Source organism: Tyto alba, unplaced genomic scaffold (assembly GCF_018691265.1).
Source record: "Tyto alba isolate M040663 unplaced genomic scaffold, T.alba_DEE_v4.0 Super-Scaffold_14, whole genome shotgun sequence".
Classification (NCBI taxonomy): domain Eukaryota; kingdom Metazoa; phylum Chordata; class Aves; order Strigiformes; family Tytonidae; genus Tyto; species Tyto alba.
Window position 1 is genome coordinate 26,866,967 of NW_024881276.1, and position 16,918 is coordinate 26,883,884.

The 16,918-nt window shown below is 37.3% G+C and overlaps 1 protein-coding gene across 1 annotated transcript; it reads left to right on the top strand.

Moving 5' to 3' along the window:
* Positions 1-5,228: 5,228 nt before the first annotated feature.
* LCA5L (lebercilin LCA5 like) lies at positions 5,229-16,592 on the top strand. Its single transcript, XM_009972104.3, is given in 7 exon segments — positions 5,229-5,743; positions 7,261-7,398; positions 9,334-9,427; positions 13,585-13,694; positions 13,990-14,122; positions 15,810-16,329; positions 16,331-16,592. Coding segments are annotated over 7 exon segments (1,578 nt in total). The 5' UTR covers positions 5,229-5,296; the 3' UTR covers positions 16,467-16,592.
* Positions 16,593-16,918: the final 326 nt, after the last annotated feature.

The following is a 16,918-nucleotide window of genomic DNA, read 5'->3' on the forward strand; positions in this document are numbered from 1 at the left end:
TCATCTCTTAGGGGTTATTGCACTGGCTCAAATTTAGTAGGACCCTACATGTTCCTCAGTGTTCTGTAAGGAAGAGTTATTCATGGAAGGGAATGAAGAGTAATGAAACTGTTTTGATTCAATCTGGAACATTTTTTGCAATCCTAAATTACACTTTTTAATTTTCTCTGGGAGTTATGTGATTCCCCTCTCCCCTTTAAGAAATCCAATTTAATTTAAAATAAAATGCCACCACAAAGCAAAAATGCCAACAGAGGAGTCAGAATGTTCTAAAAATATCTTCTAATTTTTTTAGTGAAGGCTATCTGCTAAAATCCATCTAAACTAAAATATCACTGTAACCCCCCTTAAATTTCCTTTATGTAATTGCTATGCCCCTTTTAGACACACACACCTGCCACACACCCCCAAGTATACAACTTATTCTACTACCGAGTAGAAGTCTTCATCTATAAAGCTATGGTCTGAGTAGTCTTCACAGGATATTAAGAAAATGACATGGATTGAACCATCTCCCAAGAAATAATTTTTACCAGAACCACACTGTTTAAGTAATGCTTCCAGGAGTATGAAGTAATCTGTTCTACTCTCCAGTAGCCACAGTAGGGAAAAAAAATTGAGGTGTAACAGGTATTCACAAAGACACAGAAAATTAGGCAGCATTCTGTGTTTTATGCTAAATGTATGGGTTTTTAAAAGCCAAACAATTAGGAGAGTTTGTTTTATTTGAAAATTGGACATTTGAGAAAAGACAATTCCAGAGGAAGCAGCAATGATCAAACAAAACAACATCATCATCTCATCAGAGAACCACATCTCTGACAACAACAGTGCATTACAGGTGGTATTTTCTGAGCTATATGGCTGCATAAATATGGACATAAGTGTCCTGCAGCGTTTTCAAAAGCAAACAAATGTGTTAAATACAGTTAGGCTGTAAATAAATTGTTTTCATTAAAAAAAACACTGAAATTTTCTCCAGTGTTTCTTCTGAAATTGTGCAGAGACACTTTTGTTACATTGTGAGGTTATTTAGCAAGCTTCTATGTTTTTACAAAAAATTCTGATTTGAAAATAAATAAAATAAACAGCATCCCCAAAGTTTAAGAAAACCTTTATTTCAGTCTCTAAGCCAGATACTCTGTTGTGCAGCTTTATGTCCTGCTATATCCTCTACCTATAATGTTAATATGGCAGATAAGATTTTTTTTCTCTTTTAATGCATAAGTTAATATTGTGATCAGATTTATGATCTAGTTATTGAAAAATGTGACAAAATTATATTTTTATGACATTAATGGAAAACTAAAAATATTATAAAAACACATAAATATCCAGTTTCTAGAGACATGAACAACTGTTTTTTTAATATTGTAAAGTGCTTTGTACGTATTGAGCATAAATACAATTACATGTCTTTTAAATTACATTGATCATGGAGAAAATGTATACATTACAGGAAGCAAACTATGGTATCTATTTACATTTAAATGGTAGTATTTTGTAAATCTTTAGAAAATTCATGCCAGTATCATAGTAAATTCTGAGATAAAAATTAGTATATTTTGTATTGCAGTTCGTTCTGGAAACCAACTCACCCAATTGCTACAGACCACACAATTATTTGAATGGGTTAAAGAGTAATGACTGTTTTTTTTTAAAGGTAACTTAGTATTTTTTAGCATCACATATGATAGTTGAACACTGTTTTGTACTGTTTATGTTAACTTTAAGGAACTCAATAACATTCTGATTCCTGATGGGTTATGGAGGTCAACTTTTAAGTCTTCTACTGTAACATAACAGTGAACTCATATGATTGTTTCCTCCATATTTTAGTGACAGAAGATAATAAGTCAGAACGTGGCACAAAAAGCAGGGATACTAAAGATTCCCCAAAGCACAGAAGTATCAGAAGCAGCAGCTGTAGCAGCAGAGGTAATGATTGTATGCGACACAGTACAGAATACAGAGGTGAAAATTACCACACTAACTATTCTGAGGCCTTTGTCAGTGACTTGTCCTGAAACAGCTAGAAGCAGCAAACATTTAGAAACATCAGGAACTGAAGAGAAGAAAACACAGGAGAAAGAGAAGAAGAAAAAAGGACAGCATATCTTCCCCCAAGATGATATAAAAGGTACTTTGTTTGCTGGTAGTAGTAGAAAGAGACTTTCTTGTAGATAAACAGAAGAAACAGGTTTTCAGTGAAGAACAATAATAAATCCTGGTTTAAACACTAGGAAGGGGAGGGAAGAGAGGTAGAGATTCCCTATTGTGTTATCCCACAATATGTGCCGATCCAAAAGGCAGAATAATCACCTGAGATGTGGGAACACCTTTGCAATCCTTATTTCTCAGTTTTAATCTGAGGACTTGAAAATGGCTCTCCCACACATACTGCAAGTTCTGATTTTGACCATACATCACATGATGAGTCTGAAAAACCCTTTCCTGAGGGAAGTTGCTCAAAAACTATATGTCTGTACAAAAGTGTCAGTTTTGACAAAAAAACCCACATGTTTTGGCCAACTTAGTCATGGTGTATCATGTAAAATTAAGTTTGTGCTTCAATGGAATGACCATATAGCACAAATATATTTCCCTTACGTAAATGTTAACAGTGAAGAATCTTCTCACATCTGCATGTTTTTGTATCTAGATCCATACTTTCTTAAATTACACCATGCCACGTCAAAAATTGAGTGTAAAACCAATGACCCTTTTCCTGCTGAGCTTCAAATTTCATCTAGATCTACCAAATCCACAAGATGCAAATCAACCAAAAAAAGAGAGAGGCTACTGATTACCTCTTCTAATATATAAGTTATGTGCTGCTGTCAAGAAGTCATACTGGTGTGAAACTAGCAGACCAGAAAGAATAACCATATTTTTCAGATCTATTTAGCAGAAGGATCATTAATGGCTACTAGCTGTGTTGGATATTTTAAGTGGTTATTTTTGCTTGTTCACGGATACTTGAAATGATCAGTTTCCCATGAACACAATTACAACCTACATTTTCACTCTATATAGACATGTATAGATTTTACAAAATTTTTGTCAGCTTTTGCAGGAGGGTATTTTCCCATTCCTTTTATATCCTCTCATTCCATTCTGTCAAAAAAAAAAAAAAATCATGTAATGGCTGTTCTTATTTTGCAAATATTTGTGTGACAACATTTGTAATCATACTGTAGTCTTCCTGCAGTGGAATTGTATTACAGAGAGCATGCAGGTATGATGCTTGCACACCTTCCATTTGCTTTGTTTTTTACCTCTGGTGAGTTTTTTTCACAGCACCTGTTAATTTTGCTCACTGCAGAAGGTCTGGAACACATCTGACCTCAACTGGCTGCTATAATCTGTTTACTCGAACCTCCACAATAGTCCCTCTTAATCCATTTAAAACATATGTAAAAATAATATAACTGCCCTGCCCAAATCACAGTCTCTCCTCCTTTTGATTCCAAATCTCAGATTCTTTCTATCCTTTCCTTCTGCTGTCACACTGAATTTGATAGTCTCTTCTCCCTGTGTGGCTCAATGAGCAAGGTCCTACCAGCTTGCCCCTGCTTTCTCTCCTCTGTCAGCAGGGCCATCAGAACAAAGACCATCTGGTTTGTATCCTGAAACCCCAGAGCGGATCAGGTATTTCAGGAATGAGAGCAAAGGACAGACAAAACTGTATAACTGACCCCCTTCATACTTTCCTCCAACTTGCAGCCTCGCACACCAGGCACGTGGGTGTCAGGCCCGAGCCCAACCCCAGGCCCTGCGGCGAGAAGGGGGGAGCAGAGCTGGGCTGAAGCTCTGGAGAACAGGAAGGCTGGTGGGGCTGCTGCCAGCTGGGAAGGAGAGAGAGCGCTAGAGGTGTTGCTGCTGCAGGGAAGAGCCCTTTCCCCACTGAAGCCATTGCCCCACACATCTCTCTCTTCCTAGATAACACTCTTTCTGTAGCTTTTCACTCTTCTGGCTTAGGTCATGGAATGAGCGAGGCCGTGGTGTGGTGGTGCCCTAGGCAGTGTCCTGCTTTATTCTTCCTACCACTGGTTTGATGTTGCTTCCCATCTGCAACGGGATGTTCTGGCTGGGGCAGAACACGCACTGAATTCAACAGAAGTGCTTGAAAAGATCTGTCCTTTTCATCTGGTGTTTTTTAGGTTAGGACCTTGCCTATTTTATCCCTAAAATGTTATATCATAAAAAAAAAAATATTGCAATAAACTTCTAGCAAAATGCTTTGAGAGCTACAGTGAAATTGAGTATATGCCTGAAAAGGGGAACGCACTCAGATTTACAATCTTGACTATTTTCAAATTCTAATTATCTTTCAGGAAAGGAAAATTAAAGTCATTCACTCAGAATGCTGGCCATAAACGAAGGTAAATGGCAGTAATACACTTAGAATGCTAGCCCATACAGATTTTTTTCAATTGCTGCATAGAAACAGTATACGCAACTGCATAACTGTTCTATACTAATAAGCATGCAAGGTTTAAAAATGTAGTTCAGTTAAAAGCTGACTTGAAAATTCTAGAAAGCTGGTTAGAAATCCTAACTGCAGAGAAATTTAACCATGTGCTATTGTGATCACCTTGGATTTTGAGTTCTTGCAGACCTGTATGGTCTGAAAAAACCTATGTTGTTTTTTTTTCTATCACCCCGCTATTCAAGGTGTAGGTCCTCCCTCTTGGGAATCTTTCTAGATGGGTTGAGTTTGGTTCATCAGTCCCTAGATCATGGCTACATTAGTGAACTGCATGGTTTACAGAGAGAAAATTTATTTCCATTGATGTTGGAGTAATGTCTTAACATAAACATGCTTTACTAAGTTATTCCCAGAGTATTATTGCTGTTTACCTCAGAAGACAACCTGTGGGGTTACCTTTATTAATGCAAAGTGGTCATGATGGCTGTTTCAAATGAAAATGCCTTCAGAGAATGAAAGAAGAGAACCTTGACCTCCTATAGACCTAGTTAGCTATGGCCCAGTTCAGCCACATAAATGCACACATAGAGATACAAAATTTTTAATGGATTTATCTGTGAAATACTTGAACTTTGGAGTCATAGTATAGATCTTGGGCATTTTGTCACATGTACCACAGTTAAGTAGCTTGGATGAGCAGTATATGAGCTTGTGTGAGCAGTAAAGACATGCAATGATTTTGCTGTCTCTAATGATTGCTATATATCAATGCCAGTCTGCTTTGGTCTGAATACAGGAGGAAAAAAAATACCAGCTGAGAAGACACCACATCAGAATTCTTCATTTTTAAGCCTGCAGAGTAGTATGATTTCCCAGAAAAAAAATGCAGTGGCTCAGCGAATATCATCAACAAGACTTCACAAAATTAAAGAGCTGAAGAATGAAATATTTGATTTACAACACCAATTAGAAGCATCAAGCTTAGAAAACCAGGTTTTGAAACGACTTCAGTGTCAACACTCGAAAGCAATACATAGATACGAAAATTCAGAACGTAACTTGCCAGATCTTTTAGCAAGTCACTATAATGAGGTGAGAGCCTTAAGGAAACTCCTGAGGATGTCTCAGGAGGATGAGAGAAATACATCCAAGAAGCTCAGAAAAGTTGAAGCAGAGCTGCTAAAAGCTAGAGATGCTTTGCAGACCTTGCATATGCTTTCAGAAGACAAAGCTCTTGCAGAGAGAGAGGAACTTGGTCACAGATTATCAGTCCTTACAGAAAAAATGGACGTGAATTATAAGAAAATACAGGTAATAGGTACATATCACTGTATTTGTGAAACAACAATAGGAGAGGTTTCTGTGCAAGAATTGTGGAAAGTTTTTAGCTGCTTGCTGTCACATTAATGATTCTGATACAATCCTGTAACACTGAACATTCTTTTTAATCCAGTGCTGTCCTGAGTATAAGGTACTAAAAATGGTAGTAGTACCCGCTTCCAGTAGTTTAAAATCTGACAGAAATGTATGAATAGATTAAGTCTGGCAATAAAGTTCTTTCAGGAATTAAGTCAAATGCCTTAATAGGTCAGAAGCGTAGCATATAGCTGGAGAGCCATCTCGAGCAGAGTGCCTACTCTGCTCCCTGCCAGCAGCATGGGGTACCCCCGCTTGCTTGGGCTGCCTAGACACAGTGGCCCAGACCCTAATTCACCTTGGCAAAGCACAGGATTACTCCTAGTCATATAGTGAGAACACCATGCTGCTGCTGTTCCTTGAACAGCTAAAGCTGGCTTATCTGGAACTAGCACTGTTGCTTTGACGTGGTGCTGGTGGGCAGTATGGACATACCTACATCTCCTGTTCACTAATTACTGTCACTCACTGTAGGTGGCTGTAGGGCGGCTGCTGAATTAAGCAGTAATCAGGTGTCCTAGATTTTAGGGTTGGTTCTACTGTTGGCCTATTATCCAACTGTAGTAAAAGCCTGGTGGGAGTTTAAGAGGAGATAATTCAGCTTCTTTTAATATTAATATGTCATGCTTATTTACTCTTAGTGAAGCTTTCACAAAAGGACAGGAATACAGTTTTTAATATAAAACTGGAAGAGTGAAATTTCCATTGTTTTCCAGGAATTAATTTCTCTTTTCTATGGGGTATATTATGCATAGAATTAAGTAAAGAGCCAGGTAATCTTAGGGGCATTTCACCATCTGAACAGCTAGGTCTGAGGTACATTTATTACATGAAAGAAGATTAAAATTTCAACAGCTGAATTCAGAGTCCCTTTTGAAAACTTTCTATTTACAGAACTCCTAGTGAGAAGCTATAAAAAGCATGCAGGGTTGGGTGTCCACTTTACAGTTTTAGTAACTATAGTTTCAGTGCATGGCACTGGGTTCTGATGATGAAGTACTCTATAAAATACTCAATAAATTACCTAGTTTTCATTTACACTAAGCCTCCTTATGCTGCTGCAGTTAATAGATCTCAGTGTGAACAGAAATGTTGTCTTAACATTTCTCAGAGATGACTGTATTCATTAATCCATCAGAAAGGTAATGTACAGCCTTATTTTTTATGCTTGAATGCCGAATATATGTTTTTTGTTTAATGAAATTAGGTTTTAAACAAGTTATTGTTAACTTTTAAGGTAATTTTTCAGATACTTCATCATCATTTCATACATTGTTTACAATAGAATATAATTATCAGAAGCTTACTTTTCATTACATTAGCATGCTTATTTTTCAAATCTGTTAAGAACTGAAATTTTTCAGCAGTAGTACTGACTTCATCAATATGGTAAAATATATAATTTTTTTAAGAGCCTAGAAAAGCAGCTGAAGTTGAACAATAGCACCTTTAGTCGTCAGCTGGCAAATGAGAACAAAAAGGCTGTGGAAGCTGGGATAATTACAAAGAATTTACAAATGGAAATTAACTCTCTTCACCGGAAGATTAAGGTATTCAAGATTTTAAACAGGTTTCTGTTCCTACAAGAAAATTCAAGTATTTATTGTTACCTATTCTCTTTGCCTCTTTTATATTATTTAGTAATGGAATTTTTGTTTCCTAGTTGAGTCTATAGTTTACAAAAAAAGGTCAAAATATCAAATGATTAAATTATTGTACGGTCTATTTGTCAAAAGTTGATAGTTCAATAACTAATCAAAACAGAGATTAATGCATCACAATTTGAACAAGTAATCCACACCAACTTGTTCCCATTTTGGTAGATCTAGGTCAACGCATTCATCTACTAGCTTTAAGTGAGCTCCCTTACAGAAACACTTTCAAATCAAAATGAGCCAAATATTACAGTCTGCAAAACTACAGTTTAACAAAAAGACTTACATAAATGTTCCAACAGTTTGTTTAAATTCAAACTTAGTTTTTAGACAAATATTTGGGGGACAAATATGTCCAGTTCAACACTTCCTGTAATGCTTGTAAACCAAACATACAGGAAAACTTAAAAGTGACACTAAAGGGAAATAGAAAAAAAAATGCCATTAATGGTATGTCATATGAGTTGTAAACAAGAAAAACAGTACATGTTCCAGAAAACATGAAAACCCTTGTGGCTTTTTAATAACTTAAACTGTATTTGTAACACAGTTAAGACATACTTTTTTAATTTCTATGTAAAATGACCGATCCATTTGTTGATCCCAGTTGGGACCTTTCTCTTTCCAAATGGAATCAAATGCCTGTGAAAGATGTAGCTGCGGGGAGTTTCCCCAGGCATTGCGAAGGGCAAAACAGGCAACTCCTGAGGATTCATGGAGATTTGCATTTCTGCACAGGGGCATTGTCTGTTCCTCTTACCTATGTATCGGGTGCAGAATCTTTCCTCCTGATATTTGCCAGCAGCCGGGCTGCCCAGCTGCAAAAGCCCAGTGGGCTGTTGGGGAAAGGAAGAAAATGCAGTGCTCTTCCCCGGCCCTGTATCAGAGTCCCCTGACCAGCACTTGCAGTGCTATTTCCCTGCCAGACCCTGATCTCCTCCTGCATGCACAGATCTGGGAGATGGGTGTAATTACAGTCCCAGGAACACTAGTTATTCCAAATTATTCTAAAGTACAGTTCTCACCTTAACACTTCTCTAAAATATTTCATGTGTTGGTTTTCACACAGCTTTCTATGTGTGTCCAGTTCTTGTAATGTTATATTTAGGTTCAGAAAACCTTCTGCTGTTTTACCACAAAGACCAGACATGCTTATTGACCTTACATCTGTGGGACTACAGAGTTTATTCTTACACATTCCCAGTTTTGGGCACCTGGCTTATTCAGACCGTTCAAGGCATTCATTCAGACACACTTTCAGGACAACCTGTATCTCCAAAGTAAATGCAGCTCCTGGTTTTCACACTAAAAACCGATATGGTGAGAGTATTACTGAAATCTCTCTTCTGTGTTTAAGACAGATTTCAGTAAGGAAAGAGGACTGTTGCTAAATAAATTTTAAAATTGTGCCTCTGAAGTTTATGTCATCTCCCAAGCAATAGGTTGTAAAACAGAACTGAGCACATTGTAACCACGGGCACTGAGTAAATAAATGTAAAAAATGAAGGAAGTAAAGCCAAAAAGTACTTACTCTGAAAGAAATCACTTAGAACAACAAATGAAAAAATCATTAGAGAAGACTTCATCTTCTGAGCACTGTGTTATGAAAAAGAACATGTAGGTGTACAGATGTGTTCGTAGCCTTAAAAAGGGAGAATTTTGTTTTGGCTCATGAAAGTAAATGACAGATTCCTATTTATGTAAATGACAGTCACCGCATGACCTGGCACAAAGCAAACTCACAGTTTTCTCCCAACATGGGAAAACTAAGTTGATAAAAAGTAATTCTTAATGCATATTAGAAGTTTAATAGTGTTTATTTCTTCTTAGGAAAAGGATCGGCAACTTTATATAAAAAATATCTATGCAAATCGGATGCCTAAAATCCCAAAAGACAAAAGTGATTCAGTACCTCATGAAAAAAGTATGTGGATATTCATTTTGCTTTTTTGTTTAGTTTTTTGAAGCTTACATTGTTTTATAACTGGGATGTATATTCCAAAATAAAAGCCAGTATAGTATTTTTATATGGGCTAAAAATATTTGGTCACATGTAATTTAAAGAGAAGTGCTTGGTTTTTTGCTCATTTATTATTGCGAATACAAATACATGATCCGTTTTTAATATTTAACTCAATTTTCATCATGAATAGTGTTTAGCATACATAGTTTTAGTATACTAACAGTGACACTGAAGCAGTGCTGCTATTTTAAGTGTCTGTTTGCATCAAGAACTGCTTGACCATTTGTTTTTTAACAAGGTGAAGCTGTCAGTCTACAAAGCTTTTGCAGACTAAGTGTTGTTCAGGCTGTTCCCTTTGACTTGGCCTGGAGAAGCGGCCACCCTAGACCTAAATTCCCACATTGCTTCCTGGGCTGCATCAAGAGCAGTGTGGCCAGCAGGTCAAGGGAGGGAATTCTCCCCCTCTGCTACGCTCTTATGAGACCCCCCCTGCAGTGCTGTGTCCAGCTCTGGGGCCCCCAGCATAAGGACATGGACCTGCTCAAGGGGGCCCAGAGGAGGCCATGAAGATGATCAGGGGGCTGGAGCACCTCCCCTACGAGGACAGGCTGAGAGAGTTGGGGATGTTCAGCCTGGAGATGAGAAGACTGGCAAGACCTTATAGTGGCCTTCCAGTACTTAAAGGGGGCTACAGGAAAGATGGGGAGGGACCCTTATCAGAGAGTGTAGGGATAGGACAAGGAGTAACGGTTTTAGACTGAAAGAGGGTAGATTTAGATTAGATGGAAGACAGAAATTCTTCACTGTGAGGGTGGTGAGGCACTGGCACAGGTTGCCCAGAGAAGCTGTTGCTGCCCCCTCCCTGGAAGGGTTCAAGGCCAGGCTGGAGGGGGCTTTGAGCAACCTGGGCTGGTGGGAGGTGTCCCTGCTTGTGACAGGGAGGGGTGGAGCTGGAAGAAGGTCTTTAAGGTCCCTTCCAACCCCAACCATTCTATTATCCTATGATTCTATGACTCTATGGCTCACTAGCTCAAAGCATCTCACAAACAACCCTCCTAGAACAAGTTCCTACTTTTCATATAGACTTTCAAAGTGTTTTTATATGAGCAAAAATAATCAATTTAATTGGGTCTTTAAAAACTGTTTTCTCATCTTAAATCCTTAGACCCTGTAACTTACAAATAGCAGAGATTATCCATTATTGAAGCTCCTGCAACTTGCATTTTCTTGGGGTAAACGGAGAGAAGTTTTCAGATGCAAGGTTTGGGAAGTTTAAAGGCCAGGCTGATGATCCTACTGTCAGCTTACCTGAAAGAAGAGAATGTTTATCCTTAGTAGTCCTTTGGTTTTTAGCTTAAGTAAATTTAAATGGGCAACCAGAGTTCGTAATAACCCAGTTGTTTTATATCCTCTCAATTCTATCCACAGAATTGCTGTTATTTAGAGTAATATAGTAGAATGGTAGGAAAGAACAATAGGAAGTTAATTCTATCAAGGAAGAAAGAGCTTTTCAGTAAAGAGTATTTCTTCCACATGAATGCGCAGACAGGTTTGGAGAAAAATATCCATTATATGCAATCTTGTTTGTCAAACATTTCAAGAGCAGCTACCTTGTGTGGGATTCATCTGCCTAATTATAGTCATCCAGTGCCATTTGAGATGTCCTAGCACATTCTGCCTGACCCTGTAGTTGTTGTTCCAGAAGGATACGGGTGTCCCATCAGTCCTATGTAATATCAGCCAGCCTTCTGTGGATACCCTGAATACTCAAGGGCATCTCAAATAGCATGAGGCGCCTGTGTTGAGACAAGTAGATCCCACCCATTGAACAGAGGGAGCAACAGCTAAAAACAATCACAAATCATAGAAGGCAAGAACTGTTACGTTGCCCATGTGCTCACTATATTCATCAGGGGCAAAAATGTTGAAGAAGATAGTTTTCTTGTAAAACTTACAAATTTCTAATTGTCAGATGTTTTAGATGTAGTATCTAGAATTTACTAATAGATATGTTTTATACGAAAGTAATACAAAGATTTCAAATACTTTCCCCACACTGAAAGTAGTATTTTTCCTCCTACTCAGGATCATAAACAATCTGTCAGTTTCCTAAAGGAGAGCTTTCTGCACAACAAACCTACCCCCTTAATTTTGGGTAACAGTCTGAACATTGACTTTTGTGGGTAAAACACCTCTTTAAAATACTTTCTTAACATAAGACCATAAAAACTTTCTTCTTATGGGTACAGAAGAGCCCTTAAAATTTACATGGTAGCCAACCTATCTTGCTGGAAATATTGCACGTGCCCACAGAATTCTTCAAATTATGGTATCAGTACAAAGTCTTATCCTAGTCAGTTGCTTATTTCTTTCCTCTTCATTGCCTCTGCAAATCAATTACTCTGCCTTAAATACAAGTGAACTGCAGGGAAAAGGTTGGTAATTCAAGCTTTAAAATTAAACCTGACAAATTCCTGCTTCTCATTCTAAGCCAGACATGGTTTTCTAATGAAGTTCTGAATTCCAATTTTAGTTATGTCACATAACCAGCTGTGTTTTTTAAAATTTTACTGACATACGGACTTGTACAACATTGTTATTTAAATTGCAGTACTTAAATCACTGTTTACTAGTTAAGATCTTTTCTTTAAGCAAGATAAGGGAGCTTAGTTGGAGAAGAGACCTGATATTTTGTAATGAAAAGGTTCCAAGCAGAGTTGACTGATCTTTTGGTATTTTTGACCAAAAAAGGTTTCATTCTCTGCCAGTTAATGGAAGCAGATGATTTAGAAATCTAGAACTGGAATTACTGACAATTGTTTTTTCTTTTCACTACTGACTTGAATTTTCCTATAACAGAAAGAGCTACTTCTTCAAGTAGTTATTTTCTGTTCTGTGTTTGCAAAAATTTTTACCCAGCATGAAAGAAAAAAAGAAATGTGAGGCTGCATTTTTTGCCACTTCTGATAAATAGCTGAAGGTGGGCTTGCTTAGGTTATCAGAAAGCTCTATGTACATAAGTAAAACTGTTTTATTGAACGAAGCCATTAATTTCATAAACTCTTCAGGAGAGCAAAGTTTGCTCAGTTGTGGGAAGGTGAGACCAGCTCATCTAGAGGTACAGCTCCCCCTAGTTCTGAATCTGAGGAACGCTCTGCCGATTTCTGTTGAAAAACCTGCTGAAGTAGCTCCTTGTTGGTTGCTTTTCAAAAGGGAAAACTAGTTCCCCCCACATCATCCTCCATAACGAGTAATCCTCAAATTGGTTATCAACATCCTTTTTACCACCAAGCTGCAAACATTTGAAAGTCACTATTTTAATGGAGAGTCTATCTCTGATTTCAGAGATCAAAACTGGGAATAAGGTTGAATTTTGACGTAGGTAAGATCACATTTTTGCTGCTGTGCTAGCAACTTTCTCAGCTACTGTGCTCATGTAAAAATTATTCTAAAAATAATATAAACCAACACTAAACTCACCTCCCCCATCCTATCCCATCTCCATTCAGCTATTTCTTTAAATGTCTCATCCAATCACTCCCTTGGAAACTGTTTTCAAAGACCGCAGATATTTCAAATAGTGTTCAGCATTTCCTTTGAAGAGTTTGGTTCCATAAATCCTTACATAAGTATTTAACTTTGAGAAAGGTGAGTAACCAAGTCAGAAGGCATAAAACCAAGCATGTTTATTATACTCTGTAAGATCCACATTTAGGAACCTGAAAGTTGAGGTCCCCTACCAGACCTCTTAAATTTACATTAGAATGTTACCACACAGACTAAGCCCGTATGGGCTCTGAGGTACAGACACATTTGTCTGACTTTGCATGTTCTATCTGAACAGGACTTTGTAGATCTAAAACTTAAGTATCTTTGTGAGGTACTGATATACAGATGAAAACACTCAAAAGTCCAAGTAGCTATGTTTGTGTTTCAGCATTCATAAATCAGGCAGAACAAAGAATTTCTTTATTAAAGGGCATTAAGATGTGGCAAAAAAAATGTTTAATGCCTAGGCCACATATCTTTGACAACTGATAATACTGGTATCTTTTGTTTATACCAACAATATAATTCCAGAAACTACTGTATTACTAACAACTGTCCTTTTTCAATAGGTCTTAGTATAAACAGATCGGTACAAGTAGATAAACAGAGTTTTAGATCACTGCTGCTGTCACACTATCAAACTCGGGAAACAGAAAAAAGCCCAATTCAGCAAACAAAGGTAGGAAAGATCTGGATCCAATATCTTGTTTAAACTCTCAGCTAAGCTGTCTGTTATTCTGTCAACTTCAGTGATATGCCTGAATAGTCTGATCCATCATCTTAACTTTCTAGGGTGTGGATTTTGTGTGAACGTAATTATATTACAGAAAATATTCAGGACAAACTTAGTGATACAAAATGAGCATATAGTAGTAAAAGAAACCACTAATATTTTTATAAGTATTGCACTGACAGTGCACTTTTAAAAGTAACTAAACAAGTATTCCCTCATTATTTTTAACCTTAATTAAAAGGAGAAAAAGGTTTCAGAAGATAAGAACCAAGAAACTAAAGCAAATGAAGTATACACAGATGCCCAATGTAGAACAGAAAAGCAATCAGCCAAGAAAATACCAAAGCCAGAAACCCTTAATGGAACACGTAGAGGTATATTTTAACATTTTTCTCAGAAACTCATTTGATCTTTTTGAAAGTTGAATGAACCAGTGGCATTGGTAATTTACATGGGTCTGACAGCCATTAGCTGGCACCTGACTGACAGGAACTAGTTCAACAAAGTAATGTACAAAGAGTCACTGAAATCCAGCTGTCGGTGGTGCTGCACTGGCAGCAGAGCAGCTCCCCAGTATAAGGCATCTTCATACTGCTGTACTTCTAAAATCAGTTCCTGGTTATGTTGGTAAAAAGTCAGTGCTTTATCTGTAAAAATATACTTTAGTTAATATCTTGTGAATTCCACACTAATCAAATACCAGTCTCAAATTGTTGGTTGTGAACCTTCATCACAGCTGATGTCAACATATATTTCTGGCTCAAGATCTGTTGCTGAGAAAGGAAAAGGACTTCTTCAAGAGCTGGGAGTATCTCCTCATTACAGTGATCACTGTAAATAGATTTAATGTAAATCTTAGCTACTGACTGTGTTCTTATATAAAAGTTATATGCAAGGGACTCATCTATAAATACCTTTATTTTGAAAAAAATCTATAGAACAGAAGGAAGGAGCCAGTGCATCTATTCCTTTATCTGAGTTTTTATTTCTAAAAATATTCCAGTTATTTTCATTGTAGTAAGGCTTGTAGAAAGAACCAAGACCTGAATGCCATCATGCTAAATATTTCACAAATGGTAGATGTTACATGACCTAAAGGTCACACATTTGCAGAGGTGAAACAGGTTGTTGAGGTCACTTACTAGGTCAGTAACAGAGCTAGTAATCTGGAATGCATTAACTCCCGTGTTTTGTACTCTGCCTTTTCAGGCTGCAGCCTTTCCAGACCCCACCAGATAACCAAAGCCACCATCTGTCTTTGAAATCCCCTTTTAAAATTGACAGAAAACACAGGTCTTCTGATTTGGCCTGTGAATCTCTCTCCTTACTGCTTGCCAGACTCTCTTCTGGCTTTTTCCTACTGCCAATATTAGACTTATTGAAGTCTTATTTAGCTATTTTAGTTGTTGCTACTTCATACTTCTCCTTTAAGCTTGGACTCTATCTCATTTTGGAGGTACTCCTCGAGTCTCTCCAAAGCACAGAACCTACTACAATTTGTCCCCTGCAGCAGACAAATGTATTTAACTGTAGGCATTCAGTATACGCACACCTTTTTCTACTGAAAAGTGGAGCCAACTCCTTTATAGGTTAGAGTTGCAGTATATTCTGCTCCAAGCAACAAGCAACTGTGTTGTCAATTAAGGCAACGAAAATCATACATATAATTTAAGTTCCATTTAAAAGCAAGAAAATTACACTTGGAGTTCGGATCTCATGTGGTTTCTCTGTTGCACTGTACATGACTCTTCTGGCCCTATATTTAACCATTACTGATTATATTTGCATGCTAATTCATTTAATGAAATTAAACATAATGAAAAATTTAAAAATAAAAATATTTACCTGGATTCAATAGCACAATGATCTTGTTTAAAACTTTCCCCATCCTGTCATATTTATTCGTAAATAGCATTGTCATAGCCCTCAATACTGAAATACCATCAAGAATAAGAACTTAAGCAATGAAATAAGAAGTGAAACTTGCTCTCATTAATGCTTCATGACTCTGTTCCTAGGCAACTTAAGAACATTCCTAAAACCCACAATATTTCATTTTAGAGTATTTAAGGGAGGGCAGATTACTGATGGAAGAATATACTTGTTTGGAATTTATGAAAGAAAGAGAGACAGATTTACTTCAACAGCGGCTGAAAAAACTGATGAAAATGGAACACACTCCTCTAAGTGACACTGTAAAAGGAAACAACTATGAGGAAGCCTATGAAAAAGAAAAAAAGCCAGATGAACAGCTACCTAATGGTGAGAAGGCAGGGAGTAAAAGTCTAACTCCAGGTCCAAGAAACAAAACACCCCTTATGCTGAAAAAAAAGTACATATTCCCTGAAGCCACTGAGAATTTGTATCATGGGCTTCTTACATCAGGTACAAAACCAAAAAGAGGCAGTCTCTGCAACTGTAGACATGTGGGTCAGGACGGCAGTGAAACAGCTGAATCAAAAGTGAAAAATTCCTTTGGGCTGTATGAACCATCTTCTGGTAAAGCTACCAAAACAAGGCAGAAGGACAGCTCCACTGAAGCGGAAGGCTGTGCTCATATGACATTTGCTGAAAGGAAAAAGTCTTATGAAAGAACGCTTTGGACCAGGCTGTGTTTGAAGAGACAACCATTCAAGTTCTAACATGAGAGGAATGAAGAAGGAGAAGGGATGCAGGATTATACAAGCCACATTTCAAACCACCTCTACTAGTTCATAATGTAAAGCATCTAACACCAGTGAAATAGTAATCAATAACCTCATGAGAATACACAAATGAATTATTTTGCTATTTAGTTAATTACATCAACTTGTCTTTAGCAATAAGGATATTTAAAATATTTATAAAAAAACCCTAATGTTTTTACCTTCATTAAATGCATATTAAATCTGACAAGTGCTGAGAATGTCTTTCAGTGATTTTTCCAAAATGACAGTCAAATCAGTTGTCACAAAAGAACATTCTTCTGTTCTGGGCCTGTGTGCACGCATGTGCATCTTACCAAGTGTCTTAACAATTACAATGTTTTTACCTGTCATCAGGTGTCCAAGTTAGTCCTTGTTTCATAATTTCCTTTTTTTGCACGCTCTCTGCAGTTGGAATTTTGAAGCTGATTATTTGTTAGCTAGCTGAAGTGAGCAATCTGCTTTCATAAGGTTCATTATTGGGTT